At 38.5% G+C, this 16,540-nt stretch overlaps 1 protein-coding gene and 1 pseudogene across 4 annotated transcripts in view; one reads left to right on the top strand and one right to left on the bottom strand.

Moving 5' to 3' along the window:
• The window catches only part of LOC110283827 (protection of telomeres protein 1-like), a 49,742-nt gene extending 36,961 nt beyond the window's left edge, over window positions 1–12,781 (bottom strand). Inside the window, exons 1-5 of one of the 4 annotated variants that reach the window (XM_021149361.2) lie at window positions 12,731–12,781; window positions 11,040–11,107; window positions 9,601–9,647; window positions 3,974–4,088; window positions 2,492–2,622 (exon numbers count right to left, since the gene is read on the bottom strand). In XM_021149361.2, coding sequence (XP_021005020.1) covers window positions 2,492–2,622; window positions 3,974–4,088; window positions 9,601–9,609 — 255 coding nt within the window. In that variant the 5' untranslated portion in view covers window positions 9,610–9,647; window positions 11,040–11,107; window positions 12,731–12,781. Of the gene's footprint in view, window positions 1–2,491; window positions 2,623–3,973; window positions 4,089–9,600; window positions 9,648–11,039; window positions 11,108–12,322 lie in introns of all 4 variants that reach the window. The other 3 variants (XM_029471541.1, XM_029471542.1, XM_029471543.1) reach the window with 3 other exon arrangements.
• Window positions 4,261–7,144, top strand: LOC110283884 (annotated as a pseudogene).
• Window positions 12,782–16,540: the final 3,759 nt, after the last annotated feature.

Here is a 16,540-nt window from a genome sequence, read left to right on the forward strand (position 1 = left end):
GAATTCTTAACGTTTCATTTACTCCCTTGGGTAAAAATGGCTCCTTGTGTCTTAGTCTGCACTAAAACCCTGTATGTTTTTACCAGAAACTTCCTACATGATTGTTAATGCTTAAAATAATAATTTATCTTAGTGAAATTACTAGAATATAAAAAAAAGCCTTCATATTTATTCACTCTCATTTTGTCAACCCTAAACAACTTTCTAGATGAAAAGCCCCCACTATACTAAAGAATATTTTATTAGGACATAAAAATATAGGTAAATTAATTATCAAAAATCATTGCTACTGTTCTCTGTATAGAATATGGTTCCCCAGTGCTTTGACTTTTCAAGACTAGATATGTGTATGCATGTAGATGCATGTGTGCCGTGTGTGTATGGGTGTGTGTGGGTGTGTGTGGGTGTGTGCACGTGCAAGCTCTCTCACCTGTTGTCTTAGTCAGGGTTTCTATTCCTGCACAAACATCATGACCAAGAAGCAAGTTGGGGAGGAAAGGGTTTATTCGGCTTACACTTCCATACTGCTGTTCATCACCAAAGGATGTCAGGACTGGAACTCAAGCAGGTCAGAAAGCAGGAGCTGATGCAGAGGCCATGGAGGGATGTTCTTTACTGGCTTGCCTCCCCTGGCTTGCTCAGCCTACTCTCTTATAGAACCAAAGACTACCAGCCCAGGGATGGTCCCACCCACAAGGGGCCTTTCCCCCTTGATCACTAATTGAGAAAATGCCTTACAGTTGGATCTCATGGAGGCATTTCCTCAACTGAAGCTCCTTTCTCTGTGATAACTCCAGCTGTGTCAAGTTGACACAAAAATAGCCAGTACACCTGTATATCCCCATTCACCTCTCTTCTTTGGGTATCTTAAATCACAGATTACGTTACCAGATATTGTCCCAAAAGTCCACTGCACTCTATTTATTTTTGTCTAGTACTTATTTTCTTCATACCTGGCAATGTCTTTGGATCTACCGTCAACGTCTAATCCTTACTAACCAATGAAGTATATTTTTCATTTGCTTTTCCTGTTACATATTCAATTTACACTTGCTTCTTTTACAGAGTATATTTCTCTTTTTCTATTAGTTTCTTTTTATTCATTTTTTTTTAATTTGCTGAAATTACTTTGTTTAATCTTTTAGAAAAAAGTTACAATATCTACTATCTATTGTTTAATAGACACATATCTGGGCCCCTATGAAATTTGTTTGCAAATTCCACTTGCTTTTAAAACCTTATCTCCTAAGCTCTTCTATTCATGGTTAGTATTTTGTTTTTCTTCTTAATTAGCCACTGTAGTATTTCACTGAAATGGTTCTGAATCATGTTACCTCACCATGATGGGCAGAGTGTTGTTCATTTCGGCAAGTCACTAGCTGAGCTCCTGAAATGGACAAACTTAAGTTACACCTTCTTAGGGTGAATCTGTATGACACTCAAGGATTCCACAAAGCCCTTTCTTTCCAGTGGGGCTCATCCTGCAAACAGCCTTCTTTGTGGAACCTGTAGGTTTTGACCTATGTGCAGGAGAAGCCTTCCTATAGGAAAAGGGCTTCTGTGAGATAAGGAAAGGCTTGGTGCTGTCCTACCTGAGCTGGACGAGGTACTTGTTACTATGTGTGCAAGGCCTGCCACACACTCCTGTGGTAGTAATGCTTGTGGCTGCTATGGTATATGACCCTAGGTGTTGGAACAAGGTATCCACCACCTCTAATTCTAGTCTTGTTTTCTCTGCTTCCTGCTCTGGCACTCACATGAAGAACAATGCCACCAACATCTCTACCATGAGACTGAGCCAAATTGAACTTTTCTTTTTTAAGTTGCATCTGATAATAATTTGTCACAAACTAAGAAAATACAGTAATTGTTAACAAGGTATAAAGTTATTTAAGCCTCACTAAGCTGGCCCTCCAGCACCCCTACTCTTGCATCTCTCCAGTTCCCTGGTTCTACAATCCTTAAGTGACTTTGCCCTTCCTATACAGCATAGCTTTCAGTCAAGTAGCCATGGGTAAAACAGACTTATGGCATGTTTTCCATAGCCTTTACTCTTTAGTGCCTTGTCCTGAAGAATCATGTCCTTTTAGTTGAACTGAATTTTAATCTCCCCTCCTCAGCTTATCAAAACTACACAGCTCACATTTCAGATGTCTGAAGTCAGCGAGAGCAACAGTAAGACCCAAACTTAAATAAAAGTAAATTAAAAAGAGACAAAGGTCTGTGCTTTCATCCTTGACAAATTCTACATGGAAACTGGATAAAATAGATTATATTTGGAAATAAGAGGACAAACTGGATCTAGTCCCCATCACAGTTTCTGAAGCATGTCTTGGGAAAGAGGGCAGGTGATTCACTTAAATAATTGATGCCTGACACCATTTACATTTGTCTCTTAGAATGTTAAATGTCTCTCTCTGAAAAGGCATATAATTACTACTAGCAGCCTTCTTCTCCAGTATATGTTCGCTATAGAAAGTATAAAGCACACCTTCAGCCCTTGGAAGCAAACGATGTCTCCAACTTTATAAACGCTGGGAAGGGTATCATAGTCTCTACTAAAGAGCATGCACGTTAACTTCACATTTGTCTGGTCCACAATTGTGACAACAGAACAATAATCTGGGAAAAAAAAATATTTAACACAAATTAAGGTAAATGAAAGTGCTTATAAAATAAGAATATACTTACTTAAGAATGGCAAAGAAATATTACTGTTCCTTATTGTCTTTTAATAAAAAGATAGAACTATCAAACTGCAAAAATCAACCTTAAAATATAAAAGGAAATAAATATAAATATTCTATACTGATTTTCTAGAGAAGTAATAACTTTTTAATCACTTTAAAGTCAAGAAAGTAGAAAGAAATCTATCCTCATCAAATACCCCCATAAAATAAATTAATGTAGACATTTTTAAATGAATGCATAACAGTGAAAAAGGAAAACAAAGCAATGAAGTTCTAAAGAAATAATGTTTTCCACAGTAAAAGAAGATATGATCTAAAATATTCCCTTTCTGAAAATACTGACAGCCAGATGCAATGCACCTATGCTGTCACTCCTAAAATCAGAGAATTAGCAGGACACAGTCCAGTAGTTTTATAACGAATGAGAAAAGGACTAATAGCCCCATTTGTGGTGGAATATTACCAATACAGTCAGAGAAATTCAAAACCATTTGATTCTCCTTGTTTTCTATTTTGTTCAATGCTTTGCAATAGGGTGCAGATTCTCAAGTTCGAAGAAAGAATAAAGGGATATTGACACTTAGAACATACTTATCAAAGAAAAAGTGCATCGGAACATATGCCCTCCTACTGAAGAAATCAGGGTAGAGAATGTTTTATAATTGGGGATCTACTGCTGTGATAAAACACCATGGTCAAAAGCAACTTGGGGAAGTAAGAGTTTATTTCACCACATAGCTTACAGTCTCACTGATGGAAGTCGGGGCAGGAACTGGAAGGAGAAGATGATGCAGGGGCTGAGGAGACGGTCAGCAGGTGAATTAGTTCATCGCACAAAAACACTCTTTCACCTCCTCTCCCAACACACCTTATCATCTTGAAACAGTCTACACATTGTATCCATTAGTGCATGCTATACTTATCTGGGTTTTTGTTTTTTCTTCCTGTTTTTCATTTTTGTGTCAGACTTGAGAGTGACTGATGTGCGACTGTTACAGTATTTAGTAACATATTTACCCTCATACACAAACTTAATACTTATGTTTTCATGTAACTTAACATCTTTCCAAATTTTTACTTGTATTGTGTTGAGCAAAACTCAGAAATCTAACGACGACATTCACTTCATAAATTAAAATGACCAAAGAACACACATCGGTATTGCTTGGCATTTGAAAATCAGGATTGAAAGTGTTCTGAGACCCAGGTCACAAAAGGAGTTGTGTTCCTGAGTTCACCAACAGAGCTCTTGTCCATAAAACACCCGACATCTCAATACTTACCTGTTCCTTTGCTTAAGTACGGAGGCTTAAAGAACTTCACAACACCACAGACATTGACAACAGTGCCTTCCTTAAGTAGATTTAGGGGTGTGTATGTAGAAGGTGCTACTGGGGCCTAAAGAAAGAAAGAATAGCTGGTGAATTTAGCAGAATTTAGCAGGCGATTTACATTTTTCAATATTATGATAACACCTGTAAATTACCAAGCTTACATACTATTTCACTTTAAAAGATTTATCCTGAAGAAAATGACTTCCTGGGGAAAGAGGTAGTGACAGTAGATAACAATGCACAGCTTCAGCATTCTGCTAGCAGCCTTCAGATGAAGATGTAGCACTCTCAGCATCTCCTGTATCATGCCTGCCTGGATGCTGCCAATGTTCCTGCCTTGATGATAATGGACTGAACCTCTAAACCTAGTATCAATTGCCTCCAAACATGGTGCTGGCAACGGCTTTGGTGATATCAACAGGTGGAAGAAAATGGCAGACTCAATGGAGTCCACTCCCCTGTCTTCAGTGGAGGATCACCTGGCTGTCCTTTGTCCTTCTCAGGAGCTTCTAGAGTCCTATCAGAAGAAAATGGCTAACTGTGAGTCAGAGAATGAAGACCTGCTGAAGAAGCTAATCTCTACAGAGAAGCTTGCAAAGAGCAGCATAAACGTGAGTGGAACTTGCAGCAGAGGGAGGAAGAGATTGTGGAATTGCAGAAAGCCCTAAGTAGTATGCAGGTCTGCCTCTTCCAGAAAAGGGAACATGTTTTACAACTCTACTCAGAAAAAGACTGACTAAGAATCAGAGAACTGGATGCCAAGAAAAAGATTCAGAAGCTGTTAGCTCTTGTGGGACCAGACGCTAGTGAAGTGACCTATTTTCATAAGGAGCCTCCCCACAAAGTCAGCGTTCTCCTGAAGACTCTCCAGGCTGCAGATGTGTGTGAGCCTTCTGCTTCCAAAGCAGACCCTGGAGTAAGCAGAAGACAAGTAAGAATAAAGGACAAGGAGGACATTTCTGAGCGCGACCAGAGGGACACAGAGACACTCCTCCTGCAGGTGGAAGCATTTCAGGTGCTGCTGGGAGAACAGACGAAGCTTTCTAGAGAGCAAGTTGAAGGGCTCATGGATCAGAGTCGAGGATATCCAAGTTCAGCACCTGAGAAACCAAGAGAAAATTAAGGAGCTGACCAAGTCCTCTCCATCATACCCAAGAACTGCTCTATGAGAGCACCAAGGACTTTCTACAACTAAAATTTGAAAACCAAAATAAAGAGAAGGTATGGCTGCTTGAGAAAGATCACCTGATGTTAAAATATGCAGTATAGAGAGCACAGTGTAAGAAGAAAGAAAACGAACTTGGAAAAGTAGTTCCCATTTTACACGAGAGTCATCATGCTCAAAATGAATATACTAATTCTCCTAAGGATAAGCTAATACAAGAGAAAAGGCTATCCAACATGTACCAAGAACATTTCCCTAGAAGAAGAACTTGTTCGAATTCAGGAGGAAGGAGGAGGAGAGAGATCTTCAAGGATCACAAGATGGGTAAGCACTTACAGATAATGACAAAGACCTATCATGCTTTGGAGCTTTAAACAATCCTGGAAGTAGAAGGCTTCAAGCCAGACATTAAGGTTCTCCCACAGAAGCTGAGAGACCTGGAGCGAATGCTCTATAAGGCAACCATGAACAACACCCATGGAAATCAGGACCTGGCCATGCTGTGTGAAGTCCGTGACAGCAACAGGAGAGCTCATAAGATACAGGGAGAACTGAAGAACCTCAAGTCTAAGGTGTTTGGTCTGGAGAATGCGCTTAGGCTGTGCCATTGTCTCCTTTCAGGGTTGGCTTCTGGAGACCTGAGGCAAGCTCTCCTGTTCCCACAAAGTGGACATGGAGTTGTCCAGAGTAGTGGCATCAATTTTAATAAAGATGGTGTTAAGGGCATGATAGCTCACACCTATAATCCCAGCACTTGGGAATCTGAGGCAGGAGGATTGCCGCAAATTCCTGGTACAAGCAGGTGGATCTCTGTGACTCATGGCCATGGCCACCCTGGTCTACAATAGTGACTTCTAGGCCATCCAAGGCTACTTAATGAGACCCTATCTCCAAAAAAAAAACAAACAAACAAAAAAAAAAAAAAAAAAAAAAAAAAAAAAAAAAAAAAAAAAAACAGAGAGGAAAAGAAGAAAATCAGTGGCAAACCTGGCACTGGCAAAGCTGCCCTGGCAGACTGCTGTCTCACCATCCTTTTATATATTGACAGGCATTTCTGTCTTTAAAGTCTGTGATGTAGCTTATCTGGTGAAGTGCTGTCAAACATACAGAAAGCCCTGGTTCTCTCACTAGCACCCCCTAAAGCCAGGTTTGGTGGCTCACCTAAAGTCAGCACTGGAGAAAGGTACACGTAGGAGAACCTGAGTTCTAGGCTAGCCTGGGCTACATAAGACCATGCTTAAAAATGAAAACCAGAAACAAACACACAGAAAAGAAAAGAAAAACTTAGGAAGAGCCATTTTGCTGAGTGTCAGTGGGGGAATATGTTTCCTGGAGACCAAAATCATTCACTGAAGTCATTCACTCAGGAATTACATACACATGGGCAGATTCACAGACTTAGCTGTGTTATAAGTGACTAACCACCAGGGGGCAGCACAGCCCTTACTCTCAAGTAAAATTAGTCATAAAGAAAAGGGTAGGCAAAACCAAAATGATAATTTATGTGAAAAAGTTTGACATTTTATTCATATTTTTAAATTAGTCAAATTAAGTATTTTCAATAAAATGTGTGGTTTAAAATATAAAAAAAATGTACAGCTTCAGAAGATTATTATACTATTGATAACAACTAGTTCATCTATTGAAATCAATGCATCAGCCTATAACAGCTTAAATACTAATTATACTTCTTTAACAAGAAAGTATAAAAAATCCATTAAAATGTAGAAGCTGGAAAGCTGGAAGGCAATCCTTTCAACTCTGTGTGTCATCAACGTTACAGCTCTAAGAGAGTCTTCCTGACGGAGATGAGTGAGGGCAACTCTGGAAGCCCAGGGGACGACCACAGCTCTGTGCTCTCAAGGACCTGGAGCCCATCAACTACCATGGAGCTCAGCAAAAGAAACAGAAAGAAAGCCCTGGCCGAAGCTCTGAGAATGCATCCAGTATTCTAATGTAACAAGCATGTCCCTGACACTGTGATGAATGGGAGAGCTAGCAGAGCTTAGGGATATGAACCACTATCTACTCAAATGCACAAACAACAAAAACACTTTTAAATTATTAATTTGTCATTCCACAAAAATTAGTCACTACCCATTTAATAGGTAAGTTACTATTTTCAATATAAAATAATACATTGATTTTTATATATACTCAATTCTCTTACAAGTTAGGTTAATGTACCCTTCAATAAAAATTATCTGTAACTATTACACATAAATTCACCCAATAATTCCGAGTAAACAAGTAGTCAATTTGTCTTCCTTGATGACAGTACAATGTGGGATCCCTAAGAGTAGTCTATAAAAGTTAGGAGGCACTGAAACCATTTTGAACTTAGGAGACAAACATCTTTAGGGAAGAATTAACAGGGCTAGGTAAGGGGAATGACTTGAGAGTGTGTATCACTGGTAGGTGGTAGCATGGAAACAAAACAAAATCCACAAAGCAAACTGTACTTAAAAGCACTTGGACATTAGTTTTACATCAGGAATCTGCAAGCAATTTGTTGAGGTGATGCAAAAAGCTATGTCTCGTATCTATAGCAAAAGCATACACTCTTTATAGCAGTTTCCCACATTCTAGGCTGATAACATGAGCTCATACTCCCTTTTGTGATGGTGCTAACTGAGGCATTTCATTGTTTTATGGTAATAGTATAAGAACAAGAATATTCCTGCCCAGAAGAACCTTGCAAACAGAACTTAAATGTGACCAGTGTTGCTACCAAATAAGATTTTGTTTTCTGGTTCGAGGCACAGTCTCCTTGAGAGACCCAGTATGTGATCCTACTGCCTCATTCTCTTGAGTAATGGCATGCTAGGACCACAGCATGTGCCAGCACAGTTAAGCTAAGAGTTTTTTGGTTTGGGTGGCTTTGTTTGTTTGTTTTTAATAATTGTCACAAATGACCATCCTCTGCAGCATTAGATCACAGAGGTCTAGGAAATCACTTTTAAATACACTAAAACATATTCATGTGGCAGCTAGAGGCTTTCTATTATAAACTATGATAATACACTAAAGATAATCTAATAACATCTTCAAAAGTCACTCAGTATATGCATCCCCCTATCTATATTTTGCAAAGACATAAAAGGCTTTTATTATGTCTTGAAGGCTTAAGACAAAGCTCATTATAGAGTGAGGACATGTGTATCCAAGGACTAGGGACTAAAGAAGTAGCCCACAGACAGCGTTGACTGTCATTTGCAAGAGCCTAGGTTTTATGCCCAGAACCAACTGATCAATACAACAACCACAACCAGACCTCACAAACAAACAAAAACCCCATCAGTAAACATTATATTCGGTGAAATATAATTTACAGCAGTGAGATAAAAAGCAAGACAATATCTGCCTAAAATATGAAAATCGGGGCTACAGGGCTGGAGAGATGGTCAGCAGGAAGCACTGGCCATGATTTGTGAGGCTAGAGTACCGTGGTCAATGCTAGGTAGGTAGCTTTGCAGCTCCCCTGCACTTACAATGCTCTGGAGACAGGATCTTGGGAGCAAGCTGAGCAGCAGAACAAGAATTAGCAAGCTCTGAGTTTGATGAGACAGCATGCCTCAGAATATATGGTGGAGAGAGAGACAGGAAGACACCTGACCATCTGTTGTTGGCATCCTCGTGTACTTCCCAGCTACACACAGTGGTTAAAGGCCTCTTACTTGCAGAGGACCACAGCTTGGTTTCTAGCACCCATACTGAGTGACTCACAAAACATCTATAACCTTAGTACCATGAGATCCAATGCCTCTGTCCTCTATGAGCACCTGCACAAAAGTGGTGCACAAAAACTGAAGCAGGCATACACACATACACGGAAATGCAAATAAATAAGTAATAAACGTGGGTACCATTACATTAACATTATCAACACATTGAGGTTCACTCAGCTGTGAGTACAGGAGCTTTCTGTCTGCTGCATTAGACACCAAGCTTTTATAAAAAGCAAAAATTGGTTCTAAAAGAAAGTATCACAAGTATAAAGGGTTTTATGGATATAATCTGTTAAATCACGGTGCATAAAAACTGATTGTAATACAAGCTGGCAAAAAAACAGAAGAAATTAATTTGCCTGTGGTTTAAAATAATAAAAACTGCAATGTCTTCACAAAGCTTTTTTTTCTTCTTATGTCTGTAGAGCTTATGAAGAGATATTATACATAATGAAGATAACAAAACAAACAAATATTAGGTAAATATATGACTATAATGTAACATCATCTTATAAAAAAGTACAGGTATCAGTTTTCTATTTTATTGTCACTAGAGAAAAATTCAAATAAAAAGTAGGCTAGTTGGAAATCAAACTATAAAGTAGATCAAGTTATGAAGCAGATGGGTAAGTGTATGGATTCATGTCACTGTATATACTAAATGAAATTAAATATCACCTTACCGAAGACATTACTCTGTGGAAAATCCCGTTACAGATTTACCCAAGCCCTGAAAACAAAACAGGAAAGGTTTATTTGTATGCATGTTACCTCCAAATATTTTGAATTACAGTTAACTGTAAACTTACCAACATTCCAGTTCCCTATGGTGGCTCTTACAACTGCACCCTCCGCCTGCTTCCACTGGCATCTCAACTCAGCTGCACAGGCCCCACCCCAACTCAAACACACACATGCACATAACTTAAAAAGTTCACATAGGTAGAAAATTGACGTTGATACTCGTTTTTTTCACTTGCACAGAACCATCCCAGACTTTCCCCAAGTAGCAATCATTTCATCTATAAGTTTGATCATCTTCAATCTAATTTATTATGTTTTAATATCAGAAAAAGGCCACTGCAGGCCAGACCATCCAAAGCAATTCACAAGCTTACACGAAATGGACTGAATGCCCAAGGTGCCTTTTCCTTGCTTGACAGGATTATTGGAGCAATAATAAAGAGAGAGAATTCTCCCTACATGAGGACATCTATGTAAAAAGTTATATAATGAAGGCAAACTCTGTAAGTTACTAAGATGATTAAGCCATGTTAACTAAATCGCCAACAGAAAACACAGATAGCTACTCTAGCAGCCTGGATGTGAGAGGAAAGAAGGGCTTTAGCACACCAGAGCATGGGAAACACAGGTTCAGACATGGCAAAAAGGTCAGCAAATGGTTTTGCCTTTTCCCTTTCTCTCCCATTCACTGTACCTTGCTAAACTGTGAGATTACATTCCTGAAGCTAGCCACCAAGATTCCCATATTTGGCCACTTCCTCCCCCTGAGACTCTCTACCTGAGTTCCAGCTACCAAAGTATTAGAAGACTAGAGATCATAAGCTCCATTTTTGGCTACCCTAATCAACCTATCCAGTCAAAACAAACAACCTCCTCTTAACAGAAGATTTCCCCTTTTAGTTTTATAAACTGCCATTTACAAAGAGGTTATATCTGTCTCCTCCCTATCCAGAGGCAGTCCCTTTGTCCCTTGGGGCAAATTTCCCTTCCTCCCTTCTCCCTTGTACCTTTTCTCTTATCCCTAGTCCTCTATACCCCATCTTTTGTCTCTTATTCCCTGTCCTTTGTCCCTCTGGTGCAAATAAATCTTTGTGTTAAGAATTTGGTCTTTGGGTATCATCATGTGCCAGATCCTTTCAAAATGTGTCTGGCCTCCTAAGTAAAAGAGAGGAGGCCAAGGGAGACACTACGGCAAAGCTTTGATGATGAAAAAGCAGCTTTTCCTTATATAGGCATTGTCTCCTACAACTATATTATCTATTAAATTCACTCATACATGTGTGTGTCCCTGTGAGATATACATATAGAAAGTTATCTATTTCTACAGTATAAGCAGAAAGCTAAGCAGAAATGTAGCACACATACACCTCATTATTACCTTATTAAGGTCTAATCTTCAAAGCAGCTGCTTAACTTCCAAAAACTGAAGAAATAACAGAGTTTTCCCTAAAATGGAGAGAAAAATAGTAAAGATGACTGCTTTTACAAACTATATACATTTTTTTCATGCAAAAGTTTGAATACAACTGAAAGCTTTTGAAATGTCTTTATCTTTTAAGAAAGTTTTCAGGATACTGCCAAAGTAGCATCAACCCTAACAAAACACATAAAGTCACTTAGAGGTTCTGAGAAAGGGTTCTTCTCACATATGACTACCTGAGAATTACTGTCCCAAAGGTCTCTGCTACTGCCTCATCCTGCATAAAGCCCACTGCATACACAACACACACACACACACACACACACACACACACACACACACAGAACCTCTCTCTGTGCAAGCCTATGCTGCTAATATCTATGGCTGAGGATTACAGCAATCTTCAGCAAGCATGCTCACTTGCCTTTAAAAACTTGCACTGGCACAGCACTCCTTAATAAACTCATACCGTACTACGGGATGTGTCAGGCAATCAGGATATTCGATTCCCTTTCTTAATCTTTAGAGAACCTTTCTCTGAATTTCACCTGGACCATACTTTTAGGAATTCAATATACCATGTTCTAGTAAATATTAAGTCATCTGGGGAAAATCTGAGGAATAAAAATATGTAGGATTCATAACTTGATTTAAGTCTTATTGAAGATACAGAAAAAGGTGAAGTTTATTAATTTCCCAAGCTGTTTTTTTCAACCCAGTAATACGATCTCTCAGCAAAATAAAATGTTGCTTTAGAAGCCAATTACAATTTAAGAAAGAAAAAAATTCTTAATGTGAAGTGAAAAACTCATAAACTAGGACAATGAGGGCAAGTCAATACACAACAAAAAGTTGTTTAGTCTCTGCCCCACTGTCAACTTCAGAAAATAATTACCTAGTCAAAAGTACAGGCATAATAGTGTTTTATAACAGTTCCTTTCAACTTCTGTCTCACACACACCATGGACTCTTGGTAAACAACCATATGGGTATTTATTAAACAACAGATTAAAACCCATATGAACCTCATACCAATAAAGTCACTATCCACTTTTCGAAGAAAAAAAAAAAACAGATTAAAAGTAGATCCTACATTAATACTCTTCAATATTACTAAAGAAAGCAAAACAAAACAAAACAAAACTGAAAACAAATTATACTTTGGCAAAACGTTGCTTTTTGTGTCCTCAGCAGGAAGTATCAGCTTGAATCAAAGTACTTTTAAAAGCCAGTTTTCCGACCTGTAGCAGGGCAGAGTAGCTCGTTCCTTTAATCCTAGCGCTCAGCCGCAAAAGCCGGTGAATCTCTGTTCACTGTGCACCAGGTTTATGCTTTTCTTCTGACACTTGTCACCTGAGCAAGTACCTGAAGCCTCTGAGGCCCCCAATAAAACACACACACACACACACACACACACACACACACACACACACCTGAAGATTGAGGCCTCCCTAAGAGAGGATGCGGAACACAGCGGGTTACCGCTGCCGCCAACGCTTAGCGCACTTTCTCCACAACTACCCCAAATGTGGTTGTAAACGACCCCTCACTACCCCAAATGTGGTTGTAAACGACCCCTCATATCATCCAGGGCCCAACCTCCAGCGATTACACCAAGAACTCCAACACCCTAGCGTTCATTCTCTCACAGAACACCGAGGATCCCAGCAACTTTTTCAACCTGCAGCGACGCGACCTCGACTTCCGGAGCAGTGGGGCACACGCATGCGCACTCCAACCATTCCGCCCGCTTTTTAAAAGCTCGTGCTTCCCATAACAAAAGCGAAGGGCAGGCGGGGCCTCGGCCAAGCTCCTCCCAGTTGGTCCCTGCAGAGTAGGAAGCCGGCTGCTCCTCTTTCCACGCCCCTAATGGATTTTTCAGGGGACTAAGGCGGGAAACTGTTCAAAGGATAGTAACTAGCTTGAAAGAGTCCTAAATCCTGTAGCCAATTGGAACCCTATTCAGAGTGAGACTCCAAATTCTATTTTGTTGAATAAATGGATCAGAGGCAAAACCCTTTGTTAACCCTCTAAGTTAAGCCCCCAAATGCATTTTTTACACGATGTAATAAATAGAAGTTGTTTTGTTGTTTTTTAATCGCAGTTTAGGGCTACTATGCTATTGTCAGGCAAGTTGAAAAATACCAAGAATCCTTTGTTAGCCTGAAGATTTATCTTTTTTACTATATTTTTGAATGATGAAAAATTGTCATGAGTTTAGAAACTTTGTAATGATTAATTTCAGAATATAGAAAACTGAACATGAGTGTGTAGGCTTATATGGATTATAAAAACTAAATTAAAAATAAATTTAAATTTTAAAAAGTGTGTAGGCTTTAAAAGTTTATCATGATTATTTGGAGTTATTTGGGAACCATTTGTATCGGGTTAAAAGGCATTTTTAAACACAGAATAACATTTTGTATCTTTCAAAAAATGTTCCACTATTAGTTTAAATTGAGTCTACATCTATTCATTATACCCACTCACTTTTTTCTAGGAAGTGGGGAAAGTTTTGAAATACCATTGATGAAAATGAAGGTCTTTTGTTCATTCTTTTAAACTACATGCAACATTAATGGCACTGCCTATGTTGACTGTAAATGTTAATCTTTCTCCCGTACAATTCGTTCGTCAAAGACTGTGCGCATTGACAAAAATGATGGGATTGTATACATTTATGGTAGGATGGAATTGATCTCCATTGTTCTATCAATAGAAAAAAAATCAGTTAAAGGTATCTTTTCCATGACTGAGAAGAATATTTCCATGTACGTGATTTCCATGTAGTTGAGTTAAAGAAATTCAGTGTGATTGGGGCAATTCCACCTATAACATGAAGTCAGAATTTGGCACAATGGAATCAAATATGTGAAGAAAACCAAATAAATTGGCATTGCTACTTATGTTCCCATTAAAATGATACAAATGGGACCAATTTTGAAGTGAGTATATTAGACTAAAAGGAGACTTAAAATCAAAATGTACTTCTTTGGTTTGTTATTTCTGTCTGCCTATCTATGCTAGTGTCATCCATATTAAAACTTCCTAATATTAAACCACAGTGGTCTCATAGAAATGTTAATCAACTCCTCCCTATTTTTATATTAGAAATTATCTTTTGCTTTTTATTTCTGACAGATAGCCTTTGTATCAACCCACTGGTTCTTCAGCAGAAAACTCCCACTGTTTCTGCTGCAGTTAGATTTAAGCATAAATGTGTTTCAGACTGTTCAGAAATGGAAGGCAATATTTTCTGGTATATCTATAGCAGACATGTCAAGATTTTCTGTCTGTGTACAGATTTCCTGGAAATTCTTCCTAAAACCACGTAAGAAAATGTGCATCATTTCCTCTGGCAGAAATCACAAAATCAGAGGGAAGATTTGATGAAGTCAGTTCTGTGGTTGACTGAGTGGTAAACAAGATAAAAAATGAAAAACAAAAACAAAACCCCAACACCTGAAGCCAGTACTGAGCCCTTAAGTCAACTCTCCCCACACCTCATTTTCCTCATAATTTCTAGTGACATATAATAGTATATGTTTTTATTTTTTGCTTTTGGTTTTCTATTGATAGCATCAAAATGTAGTCTTATTTTAGGCAAATGCCATGGAAATCATAGGCCAGTGGTTCTCAACCTGCGGGTCACGACATCTTTGGGGAAAAATGATTCACAGGAGCTGCAAATCAGATATCTGCCATATTATTTATTTACATCAGGATTCATAATTAACAAAATTACAGATATGAAGTAGCAACAAAATAAGTGGATGGTTGGAGTCACCACAATATGAGGAACTATATTTATGGGTCTCAGAATTAGAAAAGTTAAGAACCACTGTCATCAATAAAAGCTATTAACTAGAAATCTGCACATGAAGTTGATACCATGTGAGACAATACAATAAAACCCAATGTTGTTTCAAAAACTGTATACATCCCGTGCATTTGTACTCTAGCAACACCGACTGTTTTACCCACCTGCCCTGTTCCTTACTAGCTTTACATCTTCCATTTTAGATGTTTACATCCTCAACTTATATTTGTCATAAATTCAGCCTTTCTATTTCAGATCCATATTAGATATTTCAAATTAGATATTTAGAATATCTCCCCATCTCTCTAATCATAACTATCTGAACTGTAAATATTAACTAACTGACCCCTAACAATTCTCCTTTGAAACGTCCATCTCGGTCGTGTATCTTCTTCATAGAATCATTTAGACTACTGAAGATTGAGTGCTTATCCATAGTCACACATTGAAACTCTAGTGGGAGGCAAGTGAGAGGCAGAGCTTAGTGGAAGTGGCTGGAGATGAGCTTACAGCCTTCCCTGTGACAACAACATGCTCATTAGAACAAGAAGAGAGTGAGCCCCCTCTCTGCCACATGGGAATACAAGAAAAAGAGTCATCTATGCATCAGAAAGCAAGCCAAACTCCAAACACCAAATATGACAATGCCTGGATCTGGACTCCCTAGCTTTCTAATTATGAGGAGTTGAGAAGTCCTGTATAAGTCACTGTGTCTTTGCTATTCACTATAGCAGTCTGAACTGATGAAGATGTAGGTCAAAACATGTCAAGTTCTTCTTGAAATGTCTGTGCATATGTGCAAATAAAATTCTTCCTTTCAGATTCAATACTGTTTTGAAACCAGACATTTATTAGCATATCTACAACCCTTTCAGCATTCACAGGGACCAAAGCAATAACATTCTAAAACAACTTCATTCATCCCTGCTTAGCCATTTACATCAAATTATCTACTTAAAAGCAGAATGATTCTGTTAAAATATAATCATCATATATCACTTTTCTTGTGATTTTTTTTTCAGTACTTTTCAACAAACTAAAACAAAAATCAATATGGCCTTTTACCAGATTGTAGATTTATGTTCCAGTCTCCTCAATTTCTTCACTAAATGGTATTTGTGGTTTATTTTTGAAACATTATACACTTATTTTCTTAAATTCTCTCCCCACATACCACCTTAAGTCACTTCCTCTCTTTAAAGTCATTGCTAAGGAGTCCCAGAATCAGAGTATATTTGACAATGATTTGCTCTTTATTCATTGAGTATCTTGAGAGTGTTTTAAAGAAAGTAACTGACTGGCTAGTGCAGATTTAAAGTGAGAAATAAAACACATAAAATCCATTGATGAAAATGGAAGGTAATTTTTGACTTGTGTGCATCAGCAGCAAATAGTGACTAAGGTGATGTCACCTGTATGTTGTGTTAATTAGAGAAGGTGGCTTGTGATCTTTTAATTTATGCTGCTTAAAACTATGTGACTAGGAAAAGCACCGGGGCAGCTAGGGCGCAGGGTCGGCTGACACTCGCCAGCTACCCACAACACCCGCCACAGGATCTTAAGACTTCTGGAGTGTGGAACACAGCTTCTGCTCCAATCCAATTGCGCGCGGGACCTGAGACTGCATTAGTTAGGGAAG

This window comes from Mus caroli, chromosome 17, assembly GCF_900094665.2.
Source record: "Mus caroli chromosome 17, CAROLI_EIJ_v1.1, whole genome shotgun sequence".
Taxonomy (NCBI): Eukaryota; Metazoa; Chordata; class Mammalia; order Rodentia; family Muridae; genus Mus; species Mus caroli.